At 42.1% G+C, this 22,925-nt stretch overlaps 1 protein-coding gene across 2 annotated transcripts in view; it reads left to right on the top strand.

Annotated features, from left to right (window-relative positions):
• Positions 1-21,460, top strand: part of JMJD1C (jumonji domain containing 1C) — a 147,640-nt gene extending 126,180 nt beyond the window's left edge. For both annotated transcript variants that reach the window (XM_088526319.1, XM_088526320.1), the window contains 16 exons: positions 1,109-1,310; positions 2,551-2,765; positions 3,137-3,289; positions 5,276-5,365; positions 6,447-6,574; positions 6,759-6,972; positions 7,460-7,674; positions 8,192-8,470; positions 8,880-9,048; positions 9,464-9,554; positions 9,663-9,793; positions 10,950-11,072; positions 12,151-12,290; positions 15,740-15,916; positions 20,156-20,287; positions 20,563-21,460. In XM_088526319.1, coding sequence (XP_088382445.1) covers positions 1,109-1,310; positions 2,551-2,765; positions 3,137-3,289; positions 5,276-5,365; positions 6,447-6,574; positions 6,759-6,972; positions 7,460-7,674; positions 8,192-8,470; positions 8,880-9,048; positions 9,464-9,554; positions 9,663-9,793; positions 10,950-11,072; positions 12,151-12,290; positions 15,740-15,916; positions 20,156-20,287; positions 20,563-20,652 — 2,549 coding nt within the window. In that variant the 3' untranslated portion in view covers positions 20,653-21,460. The remainder of the gene's footprint in view (positions 1-1,108; positions 1,311-2,550; positions 2,766-3,136; positions 3,290-5,275; positions 5,366-6,446; positions 6,575-6,758; positions 6,973-7,459; positions 7,675-8,191; positions 8,471-8,879; positions 9,049-9,463; positions 9,555-9,662; positions 9,794-10,949; positions 11,073-12,150; positions 12,291-15,739; positions 15,917-20,155; positions 20,288-20,562) is intronic.
• The last annotated feature ends 1,465 nt before the right edge of the window (positions 21,461-22,925 follow it).

A 22,925-nucleotide genomic window follows, 5' to 3' on the forward strand; every position in this document is an offset into this window, starting at 1 on the left:
ATGCTGGCGGGCCTGAAAGCTGCTTTGTCCCAGCGCTGCTCCGGGCAGGGCGCGTGGAGCTGCTGGCACCCTCCGCGAGGCCAGGAATGTCCCCAGCCCGCGAGTGCTGGCGCGTCCAAGTCCTGCCCGCCGGGCTCCAGTGCTGGCAGCGCCTACACGAGTGCCAGGAGCTCTGGTTCCACGCAGGCAACGTTTGCTGGACTCGCAGAGCGCCGCTTTGGCTGTTCCGCTCTCGAGCGTGACTGCGGTTGGCCCCGCGCTGCTCGGATGAGCTGGGAGCGCAGTGGGAGGCGCTCCCAAGGCCTGGCACCCGCGGCCTGGCAAAGGGCCGGCGGCAAAAGGCAGCAGGACCCAAGTCCAACGTGAGCAGCGTGCCGGCGGGTCCCGCGGCAGGCACAGCCCCGCTGCCCGTGCGCACGCGGACCTGTCTCCCGGCTCACCAAGGCGGCAGAGAGCGCCTGCTTGAACAACAGCACGACTTGGTTTTGAAACGCGTACGCACAAATGGCACATGTTGCTCGAGATCTGCTCCTTGTGTTGCTCCGCGTCAGACCTGCTCTCTTTCATCTCAAAAACAGAATTTGCTGTTTAGCCTTGCAAAGCTAGCAGGCTTGGAAGGGAGTTGATGGAGTCTCTTCTTTTTGGCTGATATTTTACATTAAGCACAGTTGAGTTGTGTGAAGAGAACTGCTCTTCCATAATTATATCTCTGTAACCCTCAGCAAAAATAAGTTTTGAAGACACAGGACTTTTTTTCCCTCTTTCATTCATTAACTCTTTTGCATACATTTTCACTTGAAACAAAATTAAAACCTTTCTTTCTTGGGGTGTTAAATTTCTTCAGTTGTTTGAGTGATGTTCTGAAGGTAGTTTTAGCAGAACATTTGGTAAAACAGTTCACATAAGAGAAAATATTGCATCCCTAGTATTCTTTGGGCTCAGCAGGTAGTTAAGCATGTATGGTTCTACTTGGTAATAACAGTTTTTAAACTTCAGTGCTGAAAGGTGAGCAAATGAAAGTTGAGAAGGGTTGGATGCTTACTGGTCTAAGTGGGGCTAAATAGAAGGGTTTCCCAGGGCCTCTGCTGAAATTCTTGTTGTTTTGCAGCTGGAATACCCCGCTCAGTATTAAAAGATTGGCGCAAAGTAAAGAAGCTGAAGCAAACAGGAGAGTCCTTTTTGCAGGATGATTCTTGTTCTGAAATAGGACCGAATTTGCAAAAATGCAGAGAATGTAGGTTAATAAGAAGTAAGAAAGGTGAAGAATCAACTCACTCACCAGTATTTTGTAGATTTTATTACTTTCGACGGTAAGTACAGCTGTTTCCTGATATGTGATGTTTTAGCTTTGGAAAATAATACTGACAGAGGTTTTGCATGCCTGAAAGCTTGTCTCTGTTTTCTGGCTAAATCAGCCTGATATAGATACTGCCTAATTCAATAATATTTAAATTTTATTTATTAATGCTTTTGTGAATCAACCCTATTGCTGTTTGAAGCTTTGTAGCAAAGATCAGAAGGGCTGCCCAGTGCACCTTAGGCAAGCAGAAACATTTATGCATCCCCATTACCCAGGTGCCTGCATATGAGGAGGGATTTTCCAAAGGCAAGCTGCAATTATCCCGGACGAGCTGCACAACCGCAGAGCTGCCCGAGTGCGCCACTGCTGCGATGCCAGTGTGCTGTGGGAATGCTTGCCGGGAGTTTTCTGAGGACAGGGGAGTTCTGACCTCCTTTCTCACAATTGAGGCCAATCAAGGAGATTTCATAATTCAGAAAAACAGTATCCCAGAATGCAGCACGGCCTCGGTGGTGCGTGCAGTGCAGCTATGGATGTGGAACAAAACGGCCCTGATTTTCACATGCGCTGTCTTGCCAATATACATTTAACACAGTTTGGACAGGAAATTGCTGTCCCCAGGTTGAGTTTCATTTCTTTCGAATGAAGCTTAAGTTATGAAACTCTGCAGTCCTTCAGGAATCATTTCAAGTCGCATTCACAGTATTTTTATACATTAAAATAGTTGCTTCCAAAAGTGGCAATTTGGTGATGTTACGTTTTTAGGTTTTTCTCCTATGCAAAACGGATAACATCAGTGATAAGTTTTGCCAAGATTTTAAACACAGTGATGGAATTTAAAATTGGGAATGTTTCAAATTTGCAGTTGTATTTTATATAGTTGTAATTATTTTCGTTGCCTTTAGATAGTAGGACTTGAATTGCATATGAGGTTTACACTGTTGTGTACCTTTCTTTAAATGAAAACTTGTAATTTTTTTCTTCTACTTGTTCATCAGATATATGATACATCTGTATATCATTTTGGTATTTCTTAGTCCTGAACTCAGGACACTAAAACTTTAAGTGTATTCCTGTGTTCTGCAAGATGGAATAATTAATTGCTGCTCCTTAAAAATAGGCTAAATATAAGGGTGAGGGTGGCAGAATGGTGTCCTATAGGGTCACAAGAAAACCTTGAGCTATTTTAAAGGTGAGAAAAGAAGTTGTTACGAAAATGTTTTGTTTAAACAGTCGGTTTTCATTTCTAGGTTATCTTTCAGTAAGAACGGAGTGGTTAGGATAGATGGTTTCTCCTCTCCTGATCAATATGATGATGAAGCACTGAGTTTATGGACACATGAAAACTATGAAGATGATGAACTGGACCTCGAAACTTCTAAATACATTTTAGATATCATAGGCGATAAGTTCTGTCAGTTAGTAACGTCTGAGAAAACAGCTATGTCCTGGGTGAAAAAAGATGGTAAGAGGATTTAATACTTTGGGGCGGGGGGTAGGCCGCGGTTTCCTTGCGGGCTCTCAGGCACAGTGGCCGCAGGAGCTGTCAGGCTGCGGTGCAGGAGACTCCTCTGCACCCACAGCACGGAGCATTTCTGTGCTGCTTCAGTCGGGGCTTCCAAAGGCTTTAATCTCTTTAGTGGGGTCACCGCGCCGTGTAACTATGGTGGTGACTGCTCATGGTCTGCTCATGGTTTGTGGAGGATCACGTTCCTCTCCCCCTGCCCGTGATTGATTCTGAGGGGAAAAATATGAAGGCTTCATCTCTACAGACCATTCATTTTGTGCTTTGCATTTAAATTTCAGTCTTTTACTTCTGCTTATTTTGTATTTCAGCCAAAATCGCATGGAAGAGAGCAGTGAGAGGAGTCCGTGAGATGTGTGATGCATGCGAAGCCACATTATTTAACATTCACTGGGTCTGCCAAAAATGTGGATTTGTGGTTTGCCTCGATTGTTATAAGGCAAAGGAAAGAAAAAGCTCGAGAGGTCAGTACTGCATGAGCTCGCCTGGTCTGGACGCGGGTTACTGCAGCTCGTGTAGTGCTGCTTGTCCCCAGGCGTTCTGGCTTTCCCTAATGCTAAATTAGTGTTTTTGGGCTTTGATGTGTCATAGAGTTTTTTCACCTTTTTTTTTGCAGTCAGTAAATACAGCATTGGTCACTATTATGGCAAAGGGGCTGCGTTAGGTCTTTGTCCTCTTTCCCGTCTTTGTGAGGCTCGCGGCGGGGTACCTGAGCCCCTCCTGCCTCCAGGCGAGATGCGGCTGCCGGTCCCGCAGCTCCCTGCGGAGACGTACAGCCTGCAGTCCTCCTGCCAGGAGTACCTGGCTGACGAGCCTGACTTAACAGCCTACTTTTTAATAATAAAAATGTAAGATTGAAAAATACTTTGCAAAGTACTTCAAACGAGTGTTATGGATGTTTTGAAATCCCACAGCTTATATATGTGCTTAGTGTAGTCTGTCTCCTGTACTTTAATAGAAATGCCTAGCATAGAGTGTGATGAGAAAGAGCAAGACTGGAACTGGAACACGTGCAGTTTTTCGGTGAGCAGCCTGGCTGCTGAGGTGGGGCCTGGTAGGGAGGCTGGCCTAGGCCCGCTGCGGCGGCGGCCTCGGGCAGCGCCGGCGGCCCTGGGCCTTGCGGGGAAGCGCTGTGCCAGGAGCGCCTGCAGCTGCAAGGCTGCTTTGAACGGCCCTTCCGTGTTTGTCATAGCGACGCACAGTGTCGCCTCTGTGAAAGGTAGGTGAGGCAAAGGAACGGGAGACGGCAAAGCTTGCATAAATGGAGAAACGCTCACCCACTCCGTCCCTTGGCTTGGAGCGAGAGGCCTCCTACTCTGTGGTTCTGGGCCGTTCCCAAGCCTTTCATCCGAGCCCAAGTTCCTGGGGAAGGAGCAGTGGTGTTTTCCAGCGCCGAGAGCAGGCACTAGTGCTTTAATGCTGGAGGCTGCTCCAGCCGCCCCTAACCGGCTCGGGGCTGCGCGCGCATGTGTGTGCATCCGTGTGACGTGGCTCGGGATGCGCTCCGAACAGCGCTTACCCTACTGGGAACAGGCAGGCAGAGGCTTTTTATAGTGTGTGTTTTAACCAGCCAGGAAAATTTTAGTAAAATGTCTTCCAAGTTGCGAGAGGCTGGCTGCAGAGGCTGGAGGGCCCCTAGCAGAGAGGGCTCCCTCCTCGCCGCGGCGCTGTGTGGAGGCGGGAGCAGCCTCGGAGCTGCCTGCGCTTCTGCTCTGCAGCGCCCCGGCGTCTCAGAGCCACCCACCCGCTCCTGTGGAATACCCTTCATGTGACACCATTTTTTCTGGAACTGGTGGTTGTTTTTATGGTTGCTAAATGTAATGGAGAAAACATTCATTTCCCACTGGTTCAGTAGGAATTTTAGACATTTAAGTATTCAGTATTCAGTATTTATCAGTGATTTTTCACATTACTCCATCCATTGTTACTTTCAGGCAGCTTCTGGCACCATCAAGTGGAGTACAATTTTATGACATTTTAGTGGTAAAAATACATTAAATAGATCACTCCTGTTCGGTTTTTGTTTAAATTTGGTTATATGCTTAGTGTCTTATGAATTATGCAAGCTACAAAACAGCTAACGTCTAATGTTTGAGAGGAACATTTGGTACGTTGTATCTGTGTGACAGTGGAGGAGGGTTGTAGATGTGCTGAATGCTTCTTTTAGTCTGCCTTCTTCAGCTCACAGTGCTGGAGCTGAGAAAACTGGTGGAAAGAGTTGAAGAGTCTCTTAAAAGCAGCAGTCGAGTTCAGTGGGTGCTGTGTAAGAGCAGGAAACGAGAGCAGGTTGCATTCCTGTCCCTCAAGTGCCACAGCAGCTCGGTGGCCAGGTACTTGGCCACACAAAAAGATATAAGCTAAAAATAATCAAAACCAGGTGACTAGCTCTGTATCTTTCTAGGTAATAAAGTCATAGCGAAAGGTAAACAACTGGCACTGTTTTTTTGCAGACAAGGAGCTGTATGCCTGGATGAAGTGTGTGAAGGGGCAGCCTCACGATCACAAACACTTGATGCCAACTCAGATTATTCCTGGCTCTGGTAAGACCCCTACAAAAAAGCAGGCTGTCACGTGTTCCCTGGGTCTTTCTGTGAAGAGAGACCAGCTCTCTGGTCTTTAAGAAGACCTGTTAGATTTGTTTAAGAAACAAAGCTGTTTCTTAAAACTTTGCATATCTGAAGTTTAATTTCGTGTTGTGTCCTCTTCCTCCCCCCACCAAGAGCAGTTTTGCTTTGGATGTCTGATTGACCACTCGAATCCAAAGACAATAAAGAAGATAGCAGTTAATCAAAACTAAGCAGTAAGCCCAAACCCATCAGAATTTTGCTTATGTGAAGAAGTACTCTTGTGTTTTTGTTAGCCCAACTTTACTTGTGATCTCTAATAGCATCAATGCAGGGCAGAGAAAGAAAGCCTGAATGTGCCTTTAATCCTAGCAAATAGATTTCCAGGTTATTTTAATTGGAAATACAGACACAGTCAGTGTTTCATGGTTTTTTTCATGTTACTTCAAGTAGAAGTGAAGGTTGGTTAGACTGCCTAGTAAATTCAGACTGTGATTTCCACAGAACAGGTTCCCCACTGAAACTGTTTTTAATTTTAAATTGTGAAGTGAGCCACTCGTCTGGAAACAGCACAGTGAGGGCTGCCTGCATAACCTCCGTTTTGTTCTTTTGTTCATGTCCATTGCCAAACAGCCTTGAATTACATGATCGGATTCTAATTTTTCTGTCAAGCCATGGCTCACTTCCGTCTGTGTGTGACGGTGTTATTAAATGAGGCAGTGATGCACCCATTGAACAATGGGGCGTAAAGTAAATAATGAATAACTGGCTTGCTTGTTGTGTGCCATAAAATGGGGATGCTGAGTGAAGCGTAGATTATTCAAAAGCCTAATATGTAATTATTTAATTAAAGACTTCATCTCTTTCTGCACAAGCTTTAAGGTAAAGCAGAGAGTCCTTGGTATTTTTGAAGTGTTAAATTAGGCGTTATTAATAGTTGAAATTTCAAAAAGGTTTACAAATAACTTTTTAGCACTGTAGTATTTATATTGTGAAGAAAGCCAGAAAATGATTGACAAGAGGATTACTGATTATTTTCTTCTTAAATGTCGTCTAGTTTTGACAGATCTTCTAGATGCAATGCATAATATTAGAGAAAAATTTGAAATTAAATCCCATTGTCAGTGTACAACCAAACAGAGCCTGCAAGCTGGCAAGCTTCCTGCAATGAATGGCGTATCTCAGGTGAGCTTAAAACATGTGTGTTGATTGTAATTTGTTATTCACGTCTTCTGATACTTACATATCTTTATATGTGAACAGGATCAGTCATATTTTAATTAGTATGTACAATGATTAAATGTGGTCTCTGACTTTTGTTGAAGACAAATGGCATACACTAAGAAAATGATCTATCTGTTCTTTACAGGTTTTACAGAATGTCCTCAATCACAGTAATAAAATCTCTCTGTGCATGCCCGAGTCTCAGCAGCAGAACACCCCCCCAAAGTCGGAGACAAATGGGAACTCCAGTCCCAGGAGTGACGTGAGCACAGACAGCAAGCTCACGCCGCCGGAATCGCAGTCGCCGCTGCACTGGTTAGCGGATCTGGCAGAGCAGAAAGCCAGAGAAGAAAAGAAAGGTATATGCTTGACACTCACATATCATGTGTGTGATCTGGGCGGGCGTCACTAATAGGTAAATGAATTCTTTAGGAAAACTCGGTGATATTTTCTGTTTAGCAAAAAGTAAAGAAAATGTTTTTTCTCTCCTTAATTTCAATTTTGAAACTTCAACACCTTCTCCTGGTGGCATGAAAATCAGTCACCAGAAGAGCCCCTAGTAGAATGCATGTGTAGTGTGGCAGTATTTGCAGCTATAGCATCTCTCATTTGTGACAGATACCCACTCAGCTGCATGTGTGAGATGCTGAGGAAGGTCTGTTCATGGTCACACTGTCTAACTGCATTTTGAAGGATCTAGTTCATCTGCTGGTGTGTTTCCAGGCGAATAAAGTGCTAGTGCTACGCTGTATTACCACCACTATAAAATGCAGGGTGCCAGTATTGTTTCTATGTGTTATGTCATGATACAACAGTGTGAACTTCCAATCAATATTTTTGTTTTAGAGAATAAAGAATGTCCTTCTGGAAAACATTCAAAGGAAGAAAAAGACCAGGATAATTCAGAGTCCCCAAACTGTAAATCTTCTCCTCCTGCATCCCAGAACAATGAGCAGGGTTCAACCTTACGAGATTTACTAACTACAACAGCAGGCAAACTACGTCTAGGTTCTACCGATGCGGGTATTGCTTTTGCTCCGGTTTACTCCACAGGAACACCAGTGAGTGTTATCAGATGCATCATTTTCATATTGGAATTTTATAATCTGTATTGTGTGTTTTTGTACGTTTTAGATGGTCTGATAAATGTGTTGCGCTAAATACTAATTTAGAAGTAAAACCTCCCTGCAGCTTCCTTGAAGGATTCAACATTTATACATGCTTGCACACACACATACACATATGTATCCATTAACATGTATGTGTGTATATATGCAGGCACAAATATGTATATATTTTTATATAATTAGTGGTAATTGATGCATATTATGAAGAATATGTTGTGAAGTTAAATAAACCGTTCACTCAATGTAAAGCAAGATTGCAGTATTCTGAGATTTGTTGTAACTGTATTTTTCTAATTTGTTCTGCCTAAGAGTGCATGCAGTTTTCTGTGAGGGAAGTAGGTGACTAAGAACTGATAATGCAGTATTGTTGATATTCTGCTGAAGAAAGTATTCCATTAACTTTTATCTGCTTTTACATTATTTAAACATACATTTGTTTGTTTTCTGTTAGAGTGGTAAAAGTGGAAGAACCATGCCAAACATTCTCGATGACATAATTGCTTCAGTGGTAGAAAACAAGATTCCACCAAACAGGACACCAAAGATAAATGTAAAATCTGAAATAAAAGATGAGCCAAAGGATGATAGAAAATGTGTTCTAGATGACAGCAGTAAATTGTACAATGATATTCAGTATTCTTGGATCTGTGATAAGCATGTGTTGTGGCTCAGAGACCATAAAAACAGCAACAACTGGAAGCTCTTCAAAGAATGCTGGAAACAAGGGAGGGTAGGTATCAAAGACTAATCCTCTCTAAAAAGTGACCTCAGAACGAACTCTGAGGAGTTATTGCAACAGGGCAAAGTTTGCCTGACTTCACCTTTAAAAAGGTATCGTCAGTGCATTTTATTGCAGTGGGCAAAAATTTGCCAGGGAAATGCCACATAAGAACTTTGCATAGTTTAAATTTTAGTTAATTGCTAATAATGAGTAAGAAATGACTGTTAAAGGTTAAATCGTTAAAGAGTTGTGTGAAGTCTCTGGATATGTTGCTGTCATTGGAAGTGGTGTTAGCAGCTCAGGAGGGCCAAGGCCTTCACTGCATGTTTCAAATACTTCTCACATGCCAATTTAATTGAAGCAAGCCTTTCATTCAGAAAGGATGAGTATTAATTTGTATTTATTTATTTATTTTAAGCCTGTATTAGTGTCCGGCATGCATAAGAAAATGAACTTCAGCTTGTGGAAAGCAGAATCAATTAGTCTAGATTTTGGAAACCAGCAAGCTGATATCTTGAATTGCAAAGACAGCATTATTTCAAACACCAATGTCAAGGAGTTCTGGGATGGTTTTGAAGATGTTTCAAGTAGGTTACTTCAAATGTATTATTCTTTTGATTCTAAACATGGTCAATGTCAGAAACTGCAATTAAAATCTTTCTTTATAGATCTTAAAGCTTCAAAGAATTTTTTTTCTTTCTTTTAAAGCTCTATATAATGTGTTTCAAGAGAAGAGAATGGAAGCTTGCATTTTGTACCTCTGTAGCATTAAACGTACACTTACATACCATTTTGTAAGTTATTATCAGACTTAGAATCCAAATGAATGTCATTGTTCTTAACTACTTGAGATTTTGTTTCCTAATTGAATTTCTTTAAATTAATTATCTTTTCTTTTATGTATGAAATCTTTATAGAGAGGTTAGAGTTCAGCTGAACATTGTAGTGGAATCTAACATCTGGAGTGTATTAGTTCTTAATAATTTTGTGTGTTACTTGCAGAACGGCAGAAAATAAAAAATGGGGAAACGGCTCTACTAAAATTGAAAGATTGGCCTTCTGGTGAAGATTTCAAGGCTATGATGCCAGCAAGGTAATTGCATTTAAGATTCAGATACTCTTAAGGTCATCTCTATATTGTTTTTTTCTCGCTTCATAGTGGCATAAATTCAACTGTAGTCTCGCGCCTTTTCTCCTACAGATATGAAGACCTATTAAAAAGTTTACCTTTGCCTGAATATTGCAGTCCAGAAGGAAAATTAAACTTGGCTTCTCATCTGCCAGGATTTTTTGTCCGTCCAGATTTGGGGCCCAGACTGTGCAGTGCCTATGGTGAGTATCCCTCAGAGGTGGAGTGTTTCCCTTGGAGGTGTAATGTATCATGTGTTAATGCTGGCTAGAAAACTGAGCTGATAAGGAGGATTATTAGTGGCTGAATGTAGGAGAAATCCTGTACCTTGCTCATTAATAGTGCATGTCACTAAAGCATGAGATTGACATATTCATTTAATGCATTTCATTTAATCATTTCTAGTGCTGTTACATTCTTTTGAAGCATGTAAATGGGTGGTTATTTTTATACAAATATAGTTCCCGTGTTAATAATAATGTGTGACGAAATATTTCATGAGTGGTGGTATGTTCATAAGTTCGATAATAAAGAAAAAACAGCATTTTTTTCTTGTAATTTTGCTTCTGTGTTGGTGTAGTGTTCAAAATGTTGTCTAGACCAGTCTACTTTCCTCAGACCTCTTCCGGCTGCTCTTCATTTTGCAAACAAATTTGTTCAGTTATGTTTTACAAATTGACTTAATAGCACGAGAAATGAGTTATAATTTCTGGTGTGATGGCTTTGATTTAAAAAGTTTTCCAGATGTCTTCCGAAATAAACATAATAAAGATAGTAATCGAGATGTGGGTCTGAGAAACTGAATCTTTGATGACCCTTATATGTAATGCTGCTGTGCCACTTAGTGTCCTGAAATGTCTCCTCGACGTGTGCTTTTTTTCATGTCAGAACTAAAATTATCGTATTTTTCTCTTTGCTTGAGTATTCCTTTTAGTTATGAACTCTTTTTATACTCAGGAATAAAATGACAATTTCCTTCTTTATTTGTTTTACTTGCATTCTACTCTGAGCAACCTGAAAGGTTGAAAAGTTCAGAAGGAAAGCTGATGATGTCAGGAAATGTCTTTGGTTATTCTGCTCCAATGTGCTTTATTTTGATAAAACAGCTATGTAGGGACATCTGTCTGGGTGGAGAGATATCTCGAGATCTTTCTTAAAAGTACAGCAAAAAACACTTGCAGTTTGTGTATATCGATATTTTTACATTAAAGCATGCCCGCACATAATTTTTTTTCTGTGTAATTCTCCTTGAACTGTCAGAAATTTCTTCTCAGTTAGCTGTAACACATTTCTGTTTGAAGGTGAATGTGTGATTGCATGAATTTCAATTTTACCCCAAATTTTTATCTTGTAATACAGGTGTGGCTGCTACTAAAGATCATGATATAGGAACTACCAATCTCCATATTGAAGTTTCCGATGTAGTGAACATCCTGGTTTACGTTGGCATAGCGAAGGGAAACGGAGTGCTTTCCAAATCAGGTAAGGGAAGCTCATTGTGAGAGATGCAAATAGTGAATGACGTGCCACTTTCTCAATTGATGCTGCTTGTTTGAAATGGATGCGTGAAACATGTCCTTAAGTACTTCTTACATCTCGAAGATTCCTTATCTCAGGAGAGATTCTTACACAGCAAACTAATTGTGCATGAAATACATGGAGTTCAGGAGTTACACAATTGCATGTCAAACTCCTTTCACTTTTTTTTTGCTGCTGTGACCTGTAATTAATACACCAGTGCTATGTGGAAGCTGGCAGAGCTAATGAAAGTACAGGACAAAGGATCTTCTCTGGAAGCTGTGCTAAGTCTAACAGTTATGTCAGGATGATGAATTTGCAATGGCCTGTGTTTAGTCTGCTGCCCCTGGGTGTGCTGTTTGTTCTGTTGAATTTGAACTGCAGTGTCATTTTTTAGTGCTGGAGAGAGTAAACTCGTGTATACTAGTCCTCTGCATATGGTTTCTTGCTCATGTGAAAAAGCTTTTAAGTCACTGAAGTTGTTCTGTTTCTTTTTTTTGTTGTTTGTTTCTGCTTGATTTCCATAATCAGCAAATGTAGATTTTTGCATATGTCTAGTAGAACTCCAGTAGGGTTTGCCATCTTTTATCTGCTGTGTTTTCACTTGCACGTGCAGAGTTAATGCCAGCAAAAGCTGCAGTGTATCAGGAGAGCCCTAAAGTTTCTTGACCAGCTGCTGCAGAACAGCAAGCAGAATATGTGGCTTTTGCTGACTGCAGAAAAAGACCTTTATCCTCTCTTGACTTTTTGCTGTCTGTCCTACTTGTTTATTTCAGGCAGGAGAATGCATTCTGTCAAATTCAAGAAACTTTTAGAAAAACAAAACAGAAAACATTATCACTGTTTTAAAAATACTTCAGCATTCATGTTCTGTTAACTTCCTAAATACAAAAACTGAACAAAAAGATCATCTGAGGTACTTTAGTTTTTTTAGTAAGCATTTTATCTGCTTAGTCTCCCACAAAATGCTTGCAAAGAAGGTGCGTCATTGCAGGTTTTTTTCTCTGTATTTCTTCCTAAAAGTATTTTTGTTAAATCTTAGGAGTATTGAAGAAGTTTGAAGAAGAAGATTTGGATGATCTTTTAAGGAAGAGATTGAAAGATTCAAGTGAATTACCTGGTGCTTTGTGGCACATTTATGCTGGCAAAGATGCTGACAAGATAAGGGAGTTTCTGCAAAAGGTTGGCTTTGTAACAGATGTTGATTTAGATTATATTATTTAAATAACCCTTTAAAGGTCGAGGAGGGGCAAAAAGTCCTCCTGTCCTACATCTGCCTGTGTGTTCTGGTGACCACAACCCTGGTTCTGTTTGCTAAATTTATGCCTCGGGGGTGAAGGAATCAAAATCCTTTATACCCCATAAATGAATTTAAAATAGACCAGGTGCTACTACACACTTCTGTGACACACGTGCACATCCAGTGGGAAGATCAGTCTTCAGTTATTTCAAGGTCATCCAACTTAGGGCTGATGCCCTACAATGCTGGGACAGTTGAGTTCGAGAGGGGTGCCTTACTGATCAATCTTTAAAAAATTGCTAAATTCCGTGAACCAGCTTTTACCCTCCCCAGAATTTTTGCCTTATATTAGGATAGAAGATTAAGTAACAGGCAGAATGCCTTGCATGCTCCACAGATTTCCTCCAGAACAGCGTCTTCCAAAGGGCAGCTCTGGAGAGGTGGAGTTGCAGTGTATTCCAGTTGCAGACCCCGTGAGGAATAACCCTGCCCATGGCTTAGAGAGAAGAGCAGATGCCTCTGAGTCTCAAAAAGAATCTAGCAGAATTTCGTTCTCTTGGTGAGCCCTGTCAGTGCTTCTTTCCATTTTTTTTCCCCTCAAATAAAAGAGTAATGTGAAGTGCTGCATTCTGCCTGAGAAAGTTGTTCCCTTGGCATTGAAACGGTAGAGCAGAATTTGAGGGATGGTTATATTTAGGTTAGAAAATAAGATTCTTCCTGCATGAAAAGCTTTTAGTGATCCTATATACGAAAGCCCTTGAAAAAAGTGACCTGTAAGTACTGTTTTAAATGCTGTAATTTCTATGGAATAGATGGTCTTTACAATGTGTACTTAGCTAAAGACTTTTAAGAGTTCTCTGGACATTGAAGAATTAGACTTGCTAGTTATTATGGGATCAATCACGTTTCCAGTGTAAATGGACATATTTTATGAGGTGAAAATTGTGACTTCTGTTTTTTGCAGACAATACCATAGCCAAAAGAATAGATAGGAGATAATTTTCTTTGCAAACCTTGACCTTTTTTTTTTTTAATTAGAATAAAACTTCCACACTGCATACATAACTTTGATCTAAAATCTATTGAAGGGAAGTTCTGTTATGCTCAGAAGATATAAACTGAGAAAACCAGCATTGTAGTTGGGAGTCATAAAGAGTCTGTCCTGCAAACAGGTATTAGGTTTATCCCAGAATTGTTTAAGAGTACCAGTAAATGTTAATTCTAGCCCATCTAAGCATGGGCTAGTAATTGTGGAAAGCTACTGTGGTATAGAATGCACATGGTTACTCTCTTGTCACTGGTGAGTACAGATGTGTTAATGAGATGCTCTGATGGGTATATTCTTTTCCTCCCTGAATGCCATGCCACATCAGGCAACAAACACAGTACTTCATGTACTCATCTATAAAAGCTACAGTAGTCTCCAAATTTTAATGATTGAGGAGAACGTGTAGATCTACTCTTGTTCTTTCCTAATACAAAGGATAATGCTCCTCTGTCACTGTTGAAGATTGGCTTCACTGCCACAGTTCGTTCAAGACGTTCATTTGTGTGTCCTTGTTGCCTTTGCTCTCCGGGTCCATGCTTGTGTTATCACACACTGAAATACTTGTGGCTTTTTAATCACATGCCAAAAAAAAAAGAGGGCAGCTGCCTATCTTAATAAATACTCTGTATCGTGTTGGTTCAGCTCTCATGAAGAACGTGCCTTGTCTCTTAGTGAAGATGAAAGCGGTGGGGAGAGCGTACCAAGGGCAAAATTCAACAGCAGCTACTGTGCACATCATTTTACATGAAACAGGAGGCACAAGTCTGGATTTCTCAGTTCATCACTTGTCAAGTAGGGGCTTAGTTTTCCATGCCCTGATTATCACTTTTTCATGTTCTAAAAAGCAGTTTTGACGTATTACCTATAAATACCCAAAATAACCCTGAAGTTTTTTGAGGAAAAGTCCACTAAAGATGTCTTCAGTGTCCTCTACTGCGGGGATATTTTACATGAACTTTAACTAGTTAAACAAAAATGTTCCATAAACAAGCTGGAGGCTGACGTGTCTCCTGCGAGCAGGAAGGGCGTAAGAAGCCGCGCTCCATTCTTCAGGAGAGCATCTCTGTAGGTTTTGGTCCCAAGGTGACCCCAGGAGGAATGTCTCTTGGTGAACACTTGTCCTGCAGCAAGCTAAAATCTTGAGAAAAATGGGCAGTAGCAAGCAAAAGGCAGCCAGGAGGAGGAGATTATGGATGGAAACATGGGCTTTTCCGTTTGTTCAAGAAGCAGAATCTCACTGAGCACAACTAGGGCTCTTCAGCGTGGAAAAGTCACAACTGTGGGGAGTTATGACAGACCAAATCATGGCTGCAAGGGAGCAGACAGGCAGGAACATTATTCAGGGTTTCTTTCACAGCAGTTAGGGCACATTGAGAGACTCACAAGGCAGCAGGATAAAAACAAAAAGAAGCCTTTTAAGATGCTCTGTAATTAGCTTTGCATTTGCTGTCACAGCTTGCTGCGGTAGCTAAAACTGGGTTGAGTGCCATCTTGTACTTTTGGTGTGGTGATGTTTTTGAAATGCTGAAATGGAGATGAATTGAAATACAGGCTTATGATTTGTGTAGTCACAGGGTCCCACTTTGCCTCTTGGTAGGAGATCAAATCTCAGTATTTTTTCTAGTACAGAGTTCCAGAGGTGGTTGTTATGTATTAATTACCTTTCCAAGTTCTGCATCAGATAGTTTAGTATGTTTAACGTAAGGGTGAAGAAAAATCTGTCTTCCATGAGACAGTTGTCTCCTGAGTTGTGACAGATGGTTTGATATTTTTTTCTCCTTTAGTCACTGTGGTTCAGTAATTAGCAATTGATTAGGACTAGTGCTTGTTCCCTTGTGGTTAACTTAACAGGGAATGATTGTTGCAGTGAAGTCTGTTGCTCTTTCAGGAAGTATTGTTGGTTTTCCATCATGTTTTCTGAATTCCTTGCCACGTGGGTAGCAAAATAAACCACATAAAAATGTTAGCATTAGCCACTGCCTTTATCCCAAGTAGGGCTGTGTCAAAGCTGGAGATTTGAGCTCGAGGAACTGACAGCATGAGAGCTCTGTGAGCAGATGCTGCTTTCTGATAGAAGAAGTCACAGAGAGGGAGCACGTTGCCTGCTAATAGACTGTTATGCTGAAATCTTTAAGGACCTTGCTGCTTTTTTGGCATGGAAGTCCTGCAGATATCCTCTGTTCGGTGGGACTTCTCAATTCCTTTGAGGTCCTTCTGAATTCCTAACAAAAATTCTAATCAGGGTAGTGGAAGCAAAGTACTCTCAACTAGGGTATATGTTTAATTTACCAGAAAGGAACTTCTTTTTTTAAAAGTAACTTGGGATCTTTCCTATGCTTACAGATAGCAAAAGAACAAGGCCTAGAAGTTCTACCAGAGCATGATCCAATACGTGATCAGAGTTGGTACGTGAACAAAAAACTTCGCCAAAGACTTTTTGAAGAATACGGAGTAAAAACCTGTACGGTTATTCAGTTTCTCGGTGATGCTATTATTCTACCAGCAGGAGCACTTCATCAGGTAAAAAACATCTGTTCAAAGCTATACAGGATAAAATAACATACATATTACAATAGCTTGAAGTACATACTACATCTGCTCAAATTATAGATTTGATTTTCTTAGTGATTAGTATATGGGAATACAACATGATGTACATGGGCTTCTACAAATGACTGTCTGGTTTTAACATATAGCAATTCAAATACCTGAAGTAGTGCCATTTCCTTTTTCTTTAAAAAAGAAAAGTAATCAGACAATTATTAACTGTTTTTTCTTTCTTTGCATGTTATTAGCAAATTTCTAGATAAACTGATATTGGTCAGGACAAGGCTACACTCACACTTCTTCCAAACCTCAGACTTAACTTACAGGAGCAAGAGGGCGCCAAACCAATAAATAAATTGGATGTCAGGTATTGTCGTGGTTTTTGCCTCTAGCCGTTGGAGACTTACGGAGAAAGTTTGGGGCTAATTAGTAGGATGCTTCTTTAGCAAAAATATGCAGATTGTTTCCTTGAAAGAAGCACTAAGTTTCTTTTCACACAGAAGGTGATAGATAGTGACCAGGAGGACAGCCCCGTCCTCTCCTCTCCGTGCAGGCAGAGCGGCTGCACCTCTGCTGCAGCCAGGCTCCTGGTCACAGTTACATCTGGAAAAGCTCTGCCCGTGGAGCAGCTCCGGAGAAACAGCAGGAATTGTGCAGCAAGCTTGAGTTCTCCCTAGGCACATAGGCTTTGGTATTTTCATTTATGTTTTTTTCATCTCCCAGTCTACAAATTGCTTTTTTTTTTTTTTTTTTTTTGGTAGAAATGAGAAGAAAGCATGGTTGTTTAGACAACATTTTTAAACAGATTTAAATCATATGGTGATTTTTTTCCTGTAGAAGCAGGAAATGAAGCCTGCTTCCTGGCAGTCTTACCAGCAGTCTCACCACTAATTAGGGAGCTGACTATCAGGGAATGAGGAGTGTGTCCACCCTGCTGCAGGGCCTGTGAACCATCTTGCTATTAAAGATTCATCCCCGATGTGCACTCGGGTTCAGGCGAGGCCAGGGCTTTCCAAAGGAGACACTGTTTGGTCTACGATCTGCCAGATCAGCTTCCAGACACCACCTCTTCTGGGCAGAGGAAGCCCTGGCTTTACCATGTCACCGTGACCGGGGCAGCGGGGGGAAACACGACTGGCTCGTTCTGATGACACGTGTCGAGTCCCTGAGGCATCTACTGGCTCTGTCAGTTGCTTGGCCACTCACAGCAACAACAGCTTTATCCTTCTTTATCCTGACCTTACCCAGACTAGACTCCTTTGCCATTCCCATGTTTCTTGAGGCAGATATCACATGAGGATGGTGTGTTAACCCTAAATGATCCGTGGAGGTTTCTTTCCAGCAAAAGAAGCAATTAACCACATCTGGGATTGTTGGAGATTGCCTTTCCTCATACCATGTCCCTGGGGCTTGACTCCTTCCCTATGAAAAGGCGAAGGAATATCTGGCATCAGTGATGTTCTCAGCTCTTGCCAGGCTTAAGCAATTAGGATTCCCAGGGTGGGAAGGATTTGTATTGCACTCTACATTAGCCTCGCTCTGATCTCTTAAAACAAGGGAAATTATCCAAGATGCAACAGTGAAAAGGGAGCCCTCAGAAAAGTACAAACATACAGGGAAAGTAGTTTTATATAGCATGAGGCTTTATCTAAAACTGCAGGCTATAAAACATGAGGCAGTGCCAGTGCTGCAGGTCTGTAGGCTTCCCTGCAATATTCATAGGTTCGAGGACCAAAAATAAGACCAAGACCACTGTTATCTTTATCTCATTGGCCTTAAACTCTAAATTGCTTTTGAAGTGGTAATGTTCTAGCTTCTGGCACCAAGGAGTTAATAACAGTGTTTTTAAACCTTAGTGGCTGAAGCTGGAAACCTTTTCATCTTCAGTAAGAAGTTCCTGTGAATCTGCCACGTAGGAGGAAATGAAAGCATCGTGCTCTTTCATGTACGTGTACAGTGCTCTTTATATAGAGATGCATAAATATTGACCCTAGGGATCAGCACCAAGCCTTTATGCCTACAAAACACGTTTAAACACTTAAAAATAAGTCTGAACAAGAATGTGCACGAGGTTACGTGTTAACATGGTCTACATCCTGAGCATTTCAGTTTCATACGCACATCATTAACCCTAAAGCTGGAGCAAAATTAATACTGAATTTGAAGGTAAATTACCATTTTTATTTGCTCATTGGTAACATTCCGGGATGCAGGAAGGAAACGAGGCCAGCGTGCAGAATCAGGAGCCCTGTGAACACACCTGAGCAGCTCTCTTGCTGAAACCAGCTACCTTTGCTGCCTCCAGCTGCTTTTGAGATGCTGCTATTATTCTTTTTTTTTTTCTTTCTTTCTTTCTTTCTAGCTTCTGTGTACTCATATCTAGGCAACCTGGGTCTTGTCTTTCTCTCGTAACACAGAGGCCCCCGTGGGGCTCTTCTGGCTGGAATTCCTGGGGAGCGCCGCGCGCCGTCCCGCTCTGCCCTGGCCCTGGAGCCCAGTCCTGCCCGCCGTGCCGTCGCGCTCCCTGTCCTCAGCGGTTCTCATGACTCCCGGAGTTTAAATATTAGGAATTGCAAAACGTACCAAATAAGAGCTGCTTTAAATGTTTATTCCGGGTAGTATATCCTGGAGTTTACTACACTGTAAAGGGAAGAGAGAGCGAGCCTGCCATGATTTTAATCTGGTAATTCGTTCTCATCCAAATTCTAAAAATACTTTACTGATAAGTTGAAAGACTTGAGTCAGTGTTTGAAATGTGTTGCTCAGGCTAAATGCAAAACTTGTTCATAGCAGAACCAGTTATTACAATGTTGTTTTTTATAAATGCATTATCTCGATTTAACAGCATGATTACGTGTTGCAGAATAACACACTGCAGCTAGCGTGACCTCCTGCCGTGTCACGATGCCAGTTTGTGTGGCAGACACGGGTGTCTGAGCCTGCCTAAGGGCTGCCTGCGGGGTGATTCCCTGCGTGCCCCGAGACCTGTGCTGAAGGACAGGGCTGGGCAGCAGCGGAGCAGGGAGGCAGGGAAAGGGAACGGGTGAAATCTTGCCCGAGAGCGGAGAGAGGGAAAGAGTGTGTGGGATTTGCACGGGGAGAAAAGGAAAACGAGGGCAAGTGCAGACTTGAAACAGGCCAGAAGGCTGCGCGGGAGGAGGGCGCGCGGGCGGCCGGGGCAGAGGCGCTGGCTGAGCGCTGGGAAGGCCCCGCGGCCGGGCGGCCCCGAAAGGCTCCGTCGCTCCGTCTCGTCCCTCCGCCGCTGTTCCGATGAGCCCGCAGGGGAAATCGTACTGCATCGTCACCCGTAGGAATGAATACTTTCTGATACCTTGATGATACCAAGCTCCTTGTAAAGTGATAACAGTTAAACGGTGTTTTTGGAGGAAAATCGGTGCTTTTTTCAGATGTGTAAACACAAAAACTTTCTTGAGCCTCGCATACCACAATGGAAACTTCAGGATGTGCATTAAAGCATTCTAGATTTTGCTAAACATCAGGGTAAATACGCAGGGCTTCACAAGAACCATGTGCGGGGGTGCCACGTGCTGCTGAGATGGTGGCAGCGCCTCCTCGTCGCCCCAGGAGCTGGGGTCGCATTGCAGAATTGGGGTTGCGTGAATTTGGGAAAAGGTTTTATGCACCATGCTGAAGGAAATGTATAATTGTAAAGGCTTAGTAGGGAAAACAGTGTAGGTTTCTAAGGATGATAACGCAGTCATGGTCAGAAGGTCACAATAAGTGTCTGCTCCTTTCTCCTGCCCTCCACCCGCAGCCCGGGTGGCAGGACACAGTGTCAGTTTTTCTCATTGCTGCCTCTCCTGTCCATGAAGGACGTGTTTGGGACGCAGAAAGGCCTCTTTCCACCTGAGCTTTATTGCAGGGCTTTTTTCTCTGATGGGTTTGAACTGGCGCCTGCTCATCGGTGAACGCGGCGGGTCTTGCCCGGAGCCGCCTCCGGGCTCCCGCGCCGCTCCGTAGCCATTCCTCAGCCGGGGAAAAGGCCCGGGAGCGATCAGAGTAAGAGGAGACATCAGGGCCGCGCGCAGGAGGAGGCGCAGCCGCGCGGACGGGTGTCTGTGCCTGCCGCCAGGAGCAAGGGCTGCGCGTCGAGCGGGGAAGGCAGCGGGTCCCTGCTCCCGCACGTATCTCTGGCAAAGAGCAAACCCCAAGTACTAACTATCGGTCTTCTCTCATTTTTGTTTTGGATAGGTGCAAAATTTTCACAGCTGCGTTCACGTAACGGAAGACTTTGTGTCTCCCGAACACCTTGTGCAGTCATTTCACCTAACGCAGGAGCTGAGGCTGTCAAAGGAAGAAATCAATTACGATGACAAACTGCAGGTAGGAACTGCGTCCCGCGGCCGTGTCGCGGCGCGGAGCCACTTCCGCCGCTGCGGAACAGCCACGAGCGGCGGAGGCACTGCCTTGCCGAGGGTGGGGGTTTTTCACATTATTATTATTTAAAACGTGTAAAAAGGTATTTCCTTTCAGCCTGGCTTGTTGTAGTCTGGCTCGTTTTTTCTCTCTGCTAAGCTTGGGGTGCAGTCCTAAACCAAGTTGCTTTTACAGTTCCTTAGTCATAGGCCTTACTGAAAATATGTCTGATATTTTTGCAGGTTAAAAATATCTTGTATCATGCAGTTAAAGAAATGGTGAGAGCTTTGAAGATTCATGAAAGCGAAATGGAAGACATGGAAGAAAATTAAGCGCTCTCTGCCTTTCTGAGTCAACATCAAATGGAGGTTATTTTTCTAACGTATGAACAGTATGTACACTAATTTAAGCTTCACAAACCATCAGTGCCAAGAAAATGGTCATCATATTTACTTGTTAATGACACTGCAACGGTAGAGCTTCATATCACAGCCACTGTGATTACATGTTAGACCTGACAACGCAGCAGCGTTCTGCTGTCTGTATTATAATGTATATGAAGTTTGTGAAATGTCAAAGATTTAAGATGATGTATTTATTTTTGGAAGAAAAAACACAAAATTCTATGCTATATTGTTGATCAAATGTAAATGTGACTTGTACAGTTTGCTAAAATAATTCAGATATTTTTCACTACATTGAGACAGTTACTGTGAGAGTAGGACACAAACACCAGCTATTGCCTGCATTTGGGATCTTGCTGAGTCCGCACAGCAGTCATGTCATAATCTGAGAATTACTGCCAAATAATTGTAAACTTTGTAAAATATAAAGTATATAAAGTAGATATTAAATACAGACACTTCAGTATTTTATTGAAGCTATTCAGTGTACAATTAAACGTTTTCAAAAGGTGTAATTTATTTAAAAATTGTCTCATTTTGGTAAAATTTATGTGAACTTTTAAAGCTAAATATTAAACTTAATATGCTATGTAAATATATACATATATACATTCAATGATGTATTTTTTTAAAACATTGGCTTGCTTTAATTTGTTAAAAGTGCAAGTGTTACACATGCTTTGTACATTGAAGTTGAAAGGGGTTTTACATTTTCCATTAAAATGACTTTATCAAATGTTGTGTCATTGTGTTCGTTTTTTATGTTTGTGGCACATTTGTGATAGCCTGAGTTGTTCATTCACAGTAACTGCAAAATGCATCTCTGCTTCAGTGTCGCTTATTGTAATGCTGGAAATGTTCTGCCTTGGTTCATGTGCACCATTCTGCCCTCTCCGGGCTGCAGACAAAACTGCTGAGGGAAGTGCTGGAGCACAGTTCAAATGGCTGAGCCAAAAAAGAGCCTCTCGTTAAGAATAAAATAATTTAAACATTCTTTATGTTCTGTCTTTAATAATCCAACACTTGCCTTGGGTGAAGGGGAAAGGGAATTTTCACAGAGCCTTTTTTTTTTTTTTTTTTTTTTGTAGCATCTTAACTCTACAATTTAAGAAATAGAGAATAGGTGTTTTTTGTTCTTTTTTTTTTTTTTTTTTAGAAATATGTGCATTTATTTAATAATGGTAAAATTTGTTGGAGAATTGAGTAGAATTCCAGCTCGTTTAATTAGTTTGAAAAGCTGAACTATATGTACACTCTGCAAATCACCTGGGCTACTCAAGTGTTCTGTTTTAGATGTGTTTGCTAGCCCAGGACTCCGAAAGTGGATAGTGATTACCCTGAGGCAAGGTGCCTAACAAGATCTGGAAGGGCTTGTGTGTAAGTTATCTGAAGAAGTAGCAACTTCTGGTCCCCACAAGTGACCCCTCAGATGGGGAGTTTTTGATTTTATTTCCTAGTAGAAGTATCCAGGTTCCTTTATGACCTTCTCAATGTTTCTCCCCCCCTCCCTCCCCTTTTTTTCCTCATCTAACCCTTAAGTTTATTGCAGAGATTACCCTGCAAAAGTCCCAGAGGGTTAAACTGATGGAGAAAGAGGAAGGACTCTCAGAAAGGCTGATATTTTGACAGATTTTAAAGACACTTTGGAGAGACAGAGCTGTTAGGATCAAGCTTGTGTTACATGAAGTGCTGCATAAACGCTGGGGTAAGTAGATCTTCCTTGCTTCCTTAGCAGCAAAAATAAATAAGATTTAAAAATCAGCTTTAGCTGTATAAATAATGATTTCACTATACAATCAACTGTCCACTTGCTTAGAGGAGCTTGTATGTGGTAAATTGATACTGTAGTTATGCCAGATAGATAGTTTTTAAAAATTGCGGTTAAGGGGTAAATCTCATGGATTAGTGGTGTGTAGAAACATAATTTGATGCATTTTGCAACCCGCTTTGTCCTGCGCTTGCAGCTGTCACTGTGCACTGCCCACAACACGGGCAGTGTCTCCCCAGGAACTAACGGGAGGGGAAGAGCTGTTCCCTGGCTCAGCTCCCCCTGCAGAGCCCCTCCAAGGTCTGACAGGCCGCACAGGGAATAGTTTTGCTCCTTTCCTGAAAACTCCTTAGGAGTTTTTTTTCTGATGTAAGGTCTTAGTTATTTTGCAACAGCCAAAAGCGCTGCTATCAGCTAGAGCTTTTGGGGTGCA

This window comes from Tinamus guttatus, unplaced genomic scaffold (assembly GCF_059628265.1).
Source record: "Tinamus guttatus ecotype Peru unplaced genomic scaffold, ASM5962826v1 Tinamus_guttatus_pri_ptg000246l, whole genome shotgun sequence".
NCBI lineage: Eukaryota > Metazoa > Chordata > Aves > Tinamiformes > Tinamidae > Tinamus > Tinamus guttatus.